The following is a 12,875-nucleotide window of genomic DNA, read 5'->3' as shown; positions in this document are numbered from 1 at the left end:
CCCGTGGGGAAGAGAGGAGAGAGGTCCCCCACTAACCTGTATGGACCGGACCTGCAGCGAAACGGCCAAAAAAACGGCACTGGAGCAGCGGGAGAAGAAGGGGAAAACAAACAAAATGGCGGTGGCCGGGGACAAAGAAGAGATGCAAGAATTCATTAAGCGCTGCTTCGAGGGGCTGCGCAAGGAGATGGTGGCGCCTATGCTGGCAATAATTGAAGGACTTGGGGCAACCCAGAAAGACCACGAGGTGAAGATCCAGGAGATCCAGGACAAAGTGAGTGAGAATGAGGACGAGCTCTTGGGCCTGGCGGTGAGAGTGGAGCAGCACGAGGCGCTACAGAAGATGTGGGCGGGAAGACTCGAAGACCTGGAGAACAGGTCGAGGAGAAACAATCTGAGGATCCTGGGTCTCCCAGAAGGAGTGGAGGGGGCCGACGCTGCGGCATATGCGGGCACAATGATCGGGGCGCTGATGGGCGCTGAGGCCCCCCCCCGGGGTTGCTGGAGCTGGAAGGGGCGCACCGGGTGCTGGCGAGGAAGCCCAAAGCAAACGAGCCGCCAAGGGCGATGGTGAGGAGATTTCACCGGTTCATAGACAGAGAGAGGGTCCTGAAATGGGCCAAGAAGGAGCGGAGCAGCAAGTGGGACAATGCTGAGATTAGAATATACCCGGACTGGAGCACGGAGGTCGCTACGCGGAGAGCGGGTTTCTACCGGGCCAAAGCGGTGCTGCATCAGAAAGGAGTGAAATTTGGAATGTTGCAGCCAGCGCGACTGTGGGTCACATATAACGGCCAACACCACTACTTCGAAATGCCCGAAGAGGCGTGGACCTTTATACTAACTGAAAAGTTGGAATCTAATTGAGGGTTTGTGACGGTGGGGGGTATTTGAGGGTTGAAGTATGATGGCGGTTGTATATTGGGGGGCAAGCATGCGCAGGGAATGTTATATGGGCTGGGGACGAGAGACAAGGCCGGAACAGAAGCTGCGTCAGGGGGGGGCGGGGCAGGCTCTGGAAAGCGCGGGGTTTTTCTCCCGCGCGCGGGAAGAAAGGTAGGAGGGGGAACGTAAGAACGTCTACTGATGGGGAGGTTCCCACACGGGGGGTCAAAGGGATGGCGGGGGAAGCCGGGGTCAGCAGGCGTCAGCTGACTTACGGGAGTGATAGGGGGGGAGCAAAAAAGCAAGACAGGAATCTAGCAGAGGGGAGGGGGGGGGGGGGGGTGGGAAAGGGTTGCTGCTGCACTGGCCGAAAAGGAATGGGACACAGAAGAGGTGGCCGGGACGGAGGTCCCCCGGTTGGGGGCCTGGAGGGTGAGGGAGATGCGGACACGGGACTGGCCCAGAAAAGGAGGTGAGAGAGCCCCTCCAATCCGGCTGATAACGTGGAACGTGAGGGGCCTGAACGGACCGGTGAAGAGGGCTCGAGTGTTCGCGCACTTGAAGGGACTGAAGGTAGACGTGGCTATGCTCCAAGATACACACCTGAAGGTGGCGGACCAAGTTAGGTTAAGAAGGGGATGGGTAGGACAGGTATTTCACTCGGGACTGGACGCGAAAAACGGAGGGGTGGCAATTCTGGTGGGAAAACATGTGTCATTTGAGGCCAAGACTATCGTTAAAAAAAAAAAGATTCCACCCCACGTTGGTGGGACTGGAAGATGCCTCCGTCGTGAACAGCCGGAAGATCTCGCCCTCTATGTTTGTAATTAATGCTATTTGTTCTTAACTGCATTTCTTCCTGTTGTCTCAGAAGGCACAACTGCTGAGCAGATACCTGAGGAGCGGAAAGTAAATGAGCCAGGTTTGCAACCCACTGAGGGTGAAAATGAAACTCCAGCCAAAGGAAAAAATCAAGGTAAAAATGGAGAGGAGATGCAGATGAGGTTTTTAGAAACATTTCCTGTGATTGACAGAGTGGATCAGTCATTTGCATCCATTTCTTCTTTCAACAAAAATGTCCAGGTGTGTTCAGTTCACACTGTTTCCTCCCCAAATCCCATATATTATACTCGATAGAAGAACGTAGTCACACCATTTTGACTGAGACTTTTGCCCAAGTCAATTGAGAGGTTGGAGAAAACCTTACCTGTTCCCTGTTGGCCGCGCACCCACACATCACCAAACAGATCATCCCATTTTCCTCGGCACTATTATACACCCAATTTACCTGAAAGTGCTTGATTTGTAGTCGGCATCACATCCAGGGATTTTGTTGTTGTATGTTGCTATATAAAGCTTTCAGCGTTTTGAAACTACATTTATGATTGCGATTGTAGGGCAACTGGTCAAAGGGAGGATTTTAGACCCAGGAGCCTCTTGGCTTGTAATTAGCAATAACTGTGTGTTAAATTAATAATAGGGTAATTATATTTGGCAATTTCAACTTCCCCAACATTATTTGGGATCGTCATGGTGTCAAGTGCTTCGATGGAGTGGAGTTGATAACATTTATACAGGTGCTCTATATTTAGAGGTTCAATATTTAGAGGTTCCAACAAGTGAAAAGTGTGATAGGGCTTCGGTAGGAGCTCTGAATCCTCCACAATGCACAGAGCGTACTCAGGATGGTGAGTAAATGAAAATTCTCCATATTGATCAGATGCAAAGTTTATGAATATTCAGTTCTTCACTTCACTCACAGGTGCTCTGATGGGTTCGATGCAATCTTTGTGTTTCTGAACATGCCATTTGCTCTTCCCAGCATAGGAATACATAATTTACTCTGAGATTTCTCTCAATGTCATAACAAAACTGAATGTTTTGCAGAGCAGAGAACAAGTCTTCTCCATCCGTTCTGCATCTGCCTCCCCAATCAACCAGATAGATTTCAGTTTTGTGTACATTAATGCACAAACTACTCTGGTATATAAGCGGTACAACATCGAGTTGGGCCCGTTTGCTTTGCTATCATTGCATTAGCACAATGTTGCCTTTCTGAGACACAACATAGAACATAGAACAATACAGCGCAGTACAGGCCCTTCGGCCCACGATGTTGCACCGAAACAAAAGCCATCTAACCTACACTATGCCATTATCATCCATATGTTTATCCAATAAACTTTTAAATGCCCTCAATGTTGGCGATTTCACTACTGTAGCAGGTAGGGCATTCCACGGCCTCACTACTCTTTGCGTAAAGAACCTACCTCTGACCTCTGTCCTATATCTATTACCCCTCAGTTTAAAGTTATGTCCCCTCGTGCCAGCCATTTCCATCCGCGGGATAAGGCTCTCACTGTCCACCCTATCCAACCCCCTGATCATTTTGTATGCCTCTATTAAGTCTCCTCTTAACCTTCTTCTCTCCAACGAAAACAACCTCAAGTCCATCAGCCTTTCCTCATAAGATTTTCCCTCCATACCAGGCAACATCCTGGTAAATCTCCTCTGCACCCGCTCCAAAGCCTCCACGTCCTTCCTATAATGCGGTGACCAGAACTGTACGCAATACTCCAAATGCGGCCGTACCAGAGTTCTGTACAGCTGCAACATGACCTCCCGACTCCGGAACTCAATCCCTCTACCAATAAAGGCCAACACTGCATAGGACTTCTTCACAACCCTATCAACCTGGGTGGCAACTTTCAGGGATCTATGTACATGGACACCTAGATCCCTCTGCTCATCCACACTTTCAAGAACTTTTCCATTAGCCAAATATTCCACATTCCTGTTATTCCTTCCAAAGTGAATCACCTCACACTTCTCTACATTAAACTCCATTTGCCACCTCTCAGCCCAGCTCTGCAGCTTATCTATATCCCTCTGTAACCTGCTACTTCCTTCCACACTATCGACAACACCACCGACTTTAGTATCGTCTGCAAATTTACTCACCCACCCTTCTGCGCCTTCCTCTAGGTCATTGATAAAAATGACAAACAGCAACGGCCCCAGAACAGATCCTTGTGGTACTCCACTTGTGACTGTACTCCATTCTGAACATTTCCCATCAACCACCACCCTCTGTCTTCTTTCAGCTAGCCAATTTCTGATCCACATCTCTAAATCACCCTCAATCGCCAGCCTCCGTATTTTCTGCAATAGCCTACCGTGGGGAACCTTATCAAACGCTTTGCTGAAATCCATATACACCACACCAACTGCTCTACCCTCATCTACCTGTTCAGTCACCTTCTCAAAGAACTCAATAAGGTTTGTGAGGCATGACCTACCCTTCACAAAGCCATGCTGACTATCCCTGATCATATTATTCCTATCTAGATGATTATAAATCTTGTCTCTTATAATCCCCTCCAAGACTTTACGCACTACAGACGTGAGGCTCACCGGTCTATAGTTGCCGGGGTTGTCTCTGCTCCCCTTTTTGAACAAAGGGACCACATTTGCTGTCCTCCAGTCCTCTGGCACTATTCCTGTAGCCAATGATGACATAAAAATCAAAGCCAAAGGTCCAGCAATCTCTTCCCTGGCCTCCCAGAGAATCCTAGGATAAATCCCATCAGGTCCCGGGGACTTATCTATTTTAAGCCTGTCCAGAATTGCCAACACCTCTTCCCTACGTACCTCAATGCCATCTATTCTATTAGCCTGGGGCTCAGCATTCTCCTCCACAACATTATCTTTTTCCTGAGTGAATACTGACGAAAAATATTCATTTAGTATCTTGCCTATCTCTTCAGACTCCACACACAATTTCCCATTCCTGTCCTTGACTGGTCCTACTCTTTCCCTAGTCATTCGCTTATTCCTGACATACCTATAGAAAGCTTTTGGGTTTTCCTTGATCCTTCCTGCCAAATACTTCTCATGTCCCCTCCTTGCTCGTCTTAGCTCTCTCTTCAGATCCTTCCACTACCTTGTAACTATCCATCGCCCCAACTGAAACTTCACACCTCATCTTCACATAGGCCTCCTTCTTCCTCTTAACAAGAGATTCCACTTCCTTGGTAAACCACGGTTCCCTCGCTCGACGCCTTCCTCCCTGCCTGACCGGTACATACTTATCAAGAACACGCAGTAGCTGATCCTTGAACAAGCCCCACTTATCCAGTGTGCCCAACACTTGCAGCCTACTTCTCCACCTTATCCCCCCCAAGTCACGTCTAATGGCATCATAATTGCCCTTCCCCCAGCTATAACTCTTGCCCTGCGGTGTATACTTATCCCTTTCCATCATTAACGTAAACGTCACCGAATTGTGGTCACTGTCCCCAAAGTGCTCTCCTACCTCCAAATCCAACACCTGGCCTGGTTCATTACCCAAAACCAAATCCAACGTGGCCTCGCCTCTTGTTGGCCTGTCAACATATTGTTTCAGGAAACCCTCCTGCACACACTGTACAAAAAACGACCCATCTATTGTACTTGAACTATATCTTTTCCAGTCAATATTTGGAAAGTTAAAGTCTCCCATAATAACTACCCTGTTACTTTCGCTCTTATCCAGAATCATCTTCGCCATCCTTTCCTCTACATCCCTAGAACTATTAGGAGGCCTATAAAAAACTCCCAACAGGGTGACCTCTCCTTTCCTGTTTCTAACTTCAGCCCATACTACCTCGGAAGAAGAGTCCCCATCTAGCATCCTCTCCGCCACCGTAATACTGCTCTTGACTAGCAGCGCCACACCTCCCCCTCTTTTGCCTCCTTCTCTGAGCTTACTAAAACACCTAAACTCCGGAACCTGCAACATCCATTCCTGTCCCTGCTCTATCCATGTCTCCGAAATGGCCACAACATCGAAGTCCCAGGTACCAACCCATGCTGCCAGTTCCCCTACCTTGTTTCGTATACTCCTGGTATTGAAGTAGACACACTTCAAACCACCAACCTGAACACTGGCCCCCTCCTGCGACGTCAAATCTGTGCTCCTGACCTCTATACTCTCATTCTCCCTTACCCTAAAACTACAATCCAGGTTCCCATGCCCCTGCTGCATTAGTTTAAACCCCCCCAAAGAGCACAAACAAATCTCCCCCCCAGGATATTTGTGCCCCTCAGGTTCAGATGTAGACCATCCTGTCTGTAGAGGTCCCACCTTCCCCAGAAAGAGCCCCAGTTATCCAGAAATCTGAATAATTTCACAAGGTGGAGCTGAACTTCTAAAAGTTGAAAATAATATTGAGAAGGTTAAGGTAAAGTTGGGATGCATTGGCAACATAGGTAAAGTTGGGATGCATTGGCAACAGACACATAATTTACTCTGAGATTTCTCTCAATGTCATAGCAAAATGGAATGTTTTGCAGAGCAGAGAGCAAGTCTTCGCCATCCGTTCTGCCCCTGCCTCCCCAATCAACCAGATAGAGGTAGATTTCAGCTTTGTGTACATTAATGCACAAACTACCTTGGTATATAAGAGGTACAATATAGAGTTTGGCCCGGTTGCTTTGCTATCATTGCATTAGCACAATGTTGCCTCTTCCTCAGGCGAAAGGTGGAGCTGAACTTCTAAAAGTTGAAAATAATATTGAGAAGGTTAAGGTAAAGCTGGGATGCATTGGCAGTATTAATCAAAGAGTCTAGAACAGCACTAAAACATAATGCAATAGGTGAATCTAGTTACTAATACATAAGAATTCAGCAGCTGGCTGCTTTTGTACTGAATGTATTTTCGATTGCTATATATTAGGATACAAAGAGAGCAGACTTCAAGCGTCAATATAAGTAGCTGTTGGCATCAGAAGTTCCCAATCAGAACACATTGAGGCACTATGCTGTCAGGGCAGCCTTTGTGATTGTTCCCTGTTCCATTTCAGGATGAATCCAATGAAGAAAGGTAGAGTCTGAAAACACTTGAGCCAGTTAACTGATCAATGCAGACTTGCCTTTCGAGGATCGCGGGAAACCCACTTATTCTGAGTTTGGAGACATTTGTTTTTCCAAATACAGATAACTTAGGATGTGAGAACACAGGAACAAAGCCTGACCCGTTTTGTGTTGACAGTGGTTCCTTGTGTAGGATTATAATAATCTTAATAATCGATTATTGTCACAAGTAGGCTTCATTGAAGTTACAGTGAAAAGCCCCTAAAGTGTTGGAGGTCTGTCTCTCACTACACTGCATCAAATGCAGTCCACATCGACCCAGCCTACCCAACACATCATGGTACCAGTGAGTGATGCTGAAAATTGACGGACCTAGCTTGAGTGAATCAGTGTTGACCAGCAAACAGCCATCCGGTGACATGGAAAACGTCTGCCCTCCTCCACAGCCCTGCATCGCCGGCAACCTCGGTGCAAATTGGAAGATCTTCAAACAAAAGTTCCAACTCTCTCTAGAAACGACCGACCTCGAGGACGCATCAGACGCCAGGAAGATCGCACTATTCCTCTCCACAGCCGGGGACCACGCCATCCACATCTACAACTCCCTTACATTCGCTGAAGGCGAAGACAAGACAAAATTTAAAACAGTCCACCTGACGTTCGACAGCCACTGCGACATTGAGGTGAATGAGAGCTTAGAACGTAACGTTTTCCAGCAGAAGCTTCAGGGTAAGGATGAACATTTTGAATCCTTTCTGACCTATCTCCGCATCCTCGCGTAGTCATGTAACTATGACTCGACCACTGATTCCATGGTCCGGGATCAGATCGTTTTCGGGGTCCACTCCGATTCCCTTCGCCAGCAGCTCCTGAAAGTCAAGCACCATCGCCATCGAAACGTGCGTTCTCCACGAACATGCTAACAATCGGTACTCCCACATCAGGGCGGCAGAAACGGCAAAGCTAACCTCCCACGAGGTGGAATGGGTGCAGGCCATTGCACAAATGTAGGGCCTAAGTATCGACGAGAGTGGCCATTCCGTGCGCTTGTCCCGGGCCCCTACGCATGCGCGCCACGACTGAGGGGACGGCGAGACCGACGACCAGACTGCGCAGGTGCGTATGTCGTTCTCACCGCACTGCGCATGCGCGATGGCGCACGGAACGCGCTGACGTTGGCGTCATGACGTGTCCTAATTGTGGCTCCGCCCTTTTAAAGCGGCAATGTCCGGCAACATCACAACGTTGTCTACAGTGTGGCAAGCTTGGTCACTACGCAGCCCTTGGCAGATCTGCTCCACTGCCCAGCATCCAGCGATCCCAGCCGCGGCGCAGAAGCGTCCATTCAATACAGCAGGCCATGCCAGACTCCGACCCCGACAGCCCAACAGATCCTGATGCTGCGTGCCTCAAATCTCCATACCGGGTGGGCATCATTACGAAGCATGCGCTGCCTTTCTCCAAGACAGAGAAGCACCTCCCGATCCTCAGCGTGGATCCCAACGACGAGTGGTGTGCTGTCCTCAAAGTCAACAAGGCTCGCATCGGTTCAAACTGTACACCGGCGCATTGGCGAACCTCATCTCCAAATCCGATCTCGACACCATCCGCGTCAGACCAAGCATTCTTCCACCGGCCTGCCAGCTCCTTGACTATAATGGCAATGCCATAGCTGCCAGTAGCTCATGCCAACTCTGAGTTTCCAACAAGTCATTTAAAGCGACACTGCGATTTGAGATTGTGGGACATGACAGAGCATCCCTGCTCAGTGCTCGGGCCTGCAAACTCCTGAACTTGGTTCAGCGAGTTCCACACCATGTCATCCTCACAGGCGACGGCCTCACCTGATGAGAATTTCCAGGCTGAAATTGAAGACATCATCACGCAGTACCACAGCGTGTTAGATGGAATGGGCACACTCCCATACGCCACCCCTGTGATCCACGCACCACGTCGGGTGCCGGCACCCCTCAAGGACCGCCTCAAGCAGCAGTTACAGGACCTCCAGTACCAGGACATCATATCAAAGGTCACAGAACCCACGGACTGGGTCAGCTCCATGGTCTGCATCAAGAAGCCGTCAGGGGAGCTTCGAATCTGCATCGACCCCAAGGATTTAAACCGCAACATCATGAGGGAACATTACCCGATAGCAAAACGAGAAGAGTTGACCAGCGAGATGGCTCATGCCAAACTCTTTACGAAGCTGGACGCCTCCAAGGGGTTCTGGCAAATACAGCTGGATGCATCCAGTCGCAAGCTGTGCACATTCAATACCCCGTTCGGTCGCTACTGCTACAACCGGATGCCTTTTGGCATCATCTCTGCCTCAGAGGTATTTCACCGCATCATGGAACAAATGATGGAGGGTATCGAAGGGGTGCGCGTGTATGTTGACGATCTCATAATCTGGTCCACAACTCCTCAAGAACACATCGATCGCCTCAAGCAGGTATTCCACAGAATCCATGGCCTCCGACTCAACAGAGCAAAGTGCTCGTTCGGTCAATCAGAAATCAAATTCCTTGGGGACCACATCTTGCAGCAAGGCGTACGGCCAGATGCTGACAAGGTCTCGGCGATCAACGCCATGAAGACCCCAGAGGACAAGAAGGCGGTCCTCCGCTTTCTAGGAATGGTCAACTTCCTCGGGAAGTTCATTCCCAACATGGCGGCACACACCACAGCCCTCCTCCACCTCGTCAAAAAGTCGACGGAATTCCAGTGGCTGCCCGCTCATGAGAACGAATGGCATGAGCTGAGGGCAAAACTCACCACAGCCCAGGTCCTGGCATTCTTCGACACTACCAAAGAGACCAAAATATCCACTGACGCAAGCCAGGACGGTATTGGGGCGGTGCTCCTCCAACGGGATGACTCCTCTTCATGTGCCCCAGTTGCGTATGCCTCCAGAGCCATGACGCCCACTGAGCAAAGGTACGCTCAGATTGAGAAGGAATGCCTGGGCCTCTTAATGGGAATCGACAAATTTCACGACTATGTGTATGGCCTCCCAAAGTTCACGGTTGAAACGGACCACAGGCCATTAGTCCACATAATCCGGAAGGATTTGAATGACATGGCACCTCGGTTACAACAAATCCTTCTCAAGCTACGCCGCTACGACTTTGAACTTGTCTACACGCCAGGCAAAGAACTCATTGTTGCAGATGCCCTTTCCAGGTCCATCACCACAACGTGTGAACAAACTGACTTCATCTGCCAAATCGATGCGCAGGTGCAATTGTGTGCCTCCAACCTTCCAGCCACTGATGAGAGGGTCATCCAAATTCGTGAGGAAACGGCCAAGGATCTTCTGCTACAGCGTCTGATGCAGTACCTCACGAATGGCTGGCAGAAGGGACAGTGTCCCCAGTTTTACAACGTCAAGGATGACCTGACGATGGTGGATGGCATCCTCATGAAGCTCGATAGTATTGTGATTCCGCAGAGCATGCGAGCTATGGTGCTTGGCCAACTCCATGAGAGTCACCTGGAGGTCGAGAAATGTCGACGCAGAGCTCGAGAGGCAGTCTATTGGCCGGGCATCAGCCAGGACGTTGCCAACACGGTCCTCAACTGCCCCACATGTCAGAACTTTCAGCCAGCTCAACCCAAAGAAACACTGCAGCAACATGAGATAGTGACCTCCCGGTCCAAAGTCGGTGTAGACCTTTTCCACGCCAAGGGGCGTGACTATGTCCTCCTGGTCGACTACTTCTCCAATTACCCAGAAGTGGTGAAACTGTCCGACGTTTTCCAGGCATGGGATACCGCTCACGGTGATGAGTGACCACAGTCCCTGTTTTTACAGCCAGGAATGGTCTGATTTTGACCCGCCTATACAACTTTTGTCACGTAACCTCCAGCCCCCACTACCTGCCGTCAAAAGGGAAGGCCTAGAAAGGGGTCCATATCGTCAAGAGATTACTGTGCAAGGCTGCAGACTCAGGCTCCGACTTCAACTTGGCGCTGCTGGCATACAGAGCATCCCCGCTGTCCACTGGGTTGTCTCCCACGCAGATGCTCATGAATCGCATTCTGCTGCGAACTACGGTTCCAGCCATCCATGTTCCAGACCTTGACTACCTCACGGTCGTACAAAAGATGCAGCAGTCTTAGACCCAACAGAAATCAGCATACGGCGCTCATGCCACGGATCTCCCTGAGCTGGTCCCAACTGATCGTGTTCGTGTGCAGTTGTCTGACGGCGGCTGGTCTGCCTCAGCTGTGGTGGTCAAGCAAGTGGCACCGAGATCGTTCCTCGTCCGCATGGCTGATGGCTCCTTCCTACGACGCAACAGACGGGCGCTGCGCGGAGTTCCACGCCCTCCACTTAACCATGATGTCCCGCCTCACACAATGCTTCCTCCGGACGTGCCCTACTACGAGGCCACCGATCTATCAGCAATCCTGCCGACCTCTGCGACCACCGCATTGGCAGCGGTCCCACCTAGCCAAGTGCAGGCGGCCCCTGATCCACCCTTGACGCGGTCAACCAGAATTTGTCGCCGGCCGCAGAGACTAAACTTATAGACTGAACTTTTGCACAACTGTGTTACCTTATCGTTTTGACCTCTGTAAATATTGTTTTTTACCATTCATCTGCCCTATATCTGCACTAGCGACACCTTCCTGTGTACATAGGGTCATTTTAGCACATTCTGTATATAGTCACGCACATATACACATCCACATGCACATGCCCCTTAATATTTATTATCTCAACATACACAATATTAAAAAAAAGGGGGGGGAAATGTCATAATATACATCTATGTATATGATGGAGTGCAAACAGGCAGTGATTGACACACAGGATGACCAGTAAGCACACAGAACAGAGCAGCCAATCACCAGACAGGACACGACCACTATAAAGCCAGAGGGCACCAGTTTTCCCGCGCTCTCTCGGGACCCAGCCCCTGAGACAGTCAGAGTTAGTGAGCTGGCCAGTACAAACACCATGTGGTAGCTAGTAAGCCTGGTTAGGCTAGTATCAGGTCAAGTCAGCATAGTGTCAACCCACAGTTGAACATGTATAATCGTTTAGATGTTAAATAGAATCGTGTTGCATCTTATCAAGTGTTGGAGGTCTGTCTCTCACTACACTGCATCAAGTGCAGTCCACATCGACCCAGCCTACCCAACACATCACTGAGGACCCAGGTTCGATCCCGGCCCTTGGTCACTGTGCGTGTGGAGTTTACATATTCTCCCCGTGTCTGTGTGGGCCTCGTCCCCACAACCCAAAGTTGTGCAGGGTAGGTGGACTGGTCACCCTAAATTGCCCCTTAATTGGAAAAAGAAAAGAATTGGGCACTTTAAAATGAGAAACAAAAAGAAAACAAAAACAAATCTCTGCAGAACACATGGTAGTGAGTAATCGTTACTCTAACTACTGCTTTCATCAGAACCACTTGTTGATTACGTCCCACACACACACTTTCTGCTGTCCATTATTGGAAAACCGCCTGTTAGATTTCAGTCTGTAATCATTCTTTTTCAGGACATTATATTGATCACATTGATGCAAAAGTTTTTTTGTGAAATGGGACGCGATTCTCCCTTTGGGGGACTAAGTCCCCACGCCCGCCAGAAAATGGGCGAGAATCACTCCGGACTTTTTCCTCAAACGTCCGGGGTGATTTCCCGTTTTCCAGTGGGCTAGCAGGACCCCGGCGTGCTCTGGCTGCCGGCGGGCCCAGTTGTTACGGTCTGCGCGGCCGTGCCTGTGCATGGCGACCGCAAGCGCGCGATAGCCCACCTCGGCGCGGGCGCCACTGACATCGCGGAGCCACACAGCGGGCCTGTGCGGCGTGGAAGCCTATTTTGGGTAATTCTCTGCCTTATAGTGATTCCATGTGAATGATTTTTTTATTTTAATAATTTTTATTCTCCTTTTTCACATTTTCTCCCACATTTACACCCACCAACAATAAACAATCATCAGTCACAAATATGTCCAACCCTGGCTGGCCCGGCACCCCGAATATGGCCTCCCGGGGGCCCGGGTCCAGTCCCCGCCCCCCCCCCCCGCAACGTTCACACACATCTTTTACTCCTTCAAAGAATCGGGTCATCCTCGCCCTTGTGAGGTGTGCTGTGTATACCACCTTTAGCTGTATCAGCCCCA

The 12,875-nt window shown here is 49.8% G+C and overlaps 1 protein-coding gene across 33 annotated transcripts in view; it reads left to right on the top strand.

Moving 5' to 3' along the window:
- Positions 1–12,875, top strand: part of LOC140426626 (uncharacterized) — a 196,692-nt gene that overhangs the window by 55,442 nt on the left and 128,375 nt on the right. For all 33 annotated transcript variants that reach the window (XM_072511659.1, XM_072511638.1, XM_072511664.1 and 30 more), the window contains one exon: positions 1,757–1,861. In XM_072511659.1, the coding sequence (XP_072367760.1) occupies positions 1,757–1,861 (105 nt within the window). The remainder of the gene's footprint in view (positions 1–1,756; positions 1,862–12,875) is intronic.

This window comes from Scyliorhinus torazame, chromosome 7 (genome assembly GCF_047496885.1).
Source record: "Scyliorhinus torazame isolate Kashiwa2021f chromosome 7, sScyTor2.1, whole genome shotgun sequence".
Classification (NCBI taxonomy): Eukaryota; Metazoa; Chordata; class Chondrichthyes; order Carcharhiniformes; family Scyliorhinidae; genus Scyliorhinus; species Scyliorhinus torazame.
This window is presented reverse-complemented; position numbering and strand designations above follow the sequence as displayed.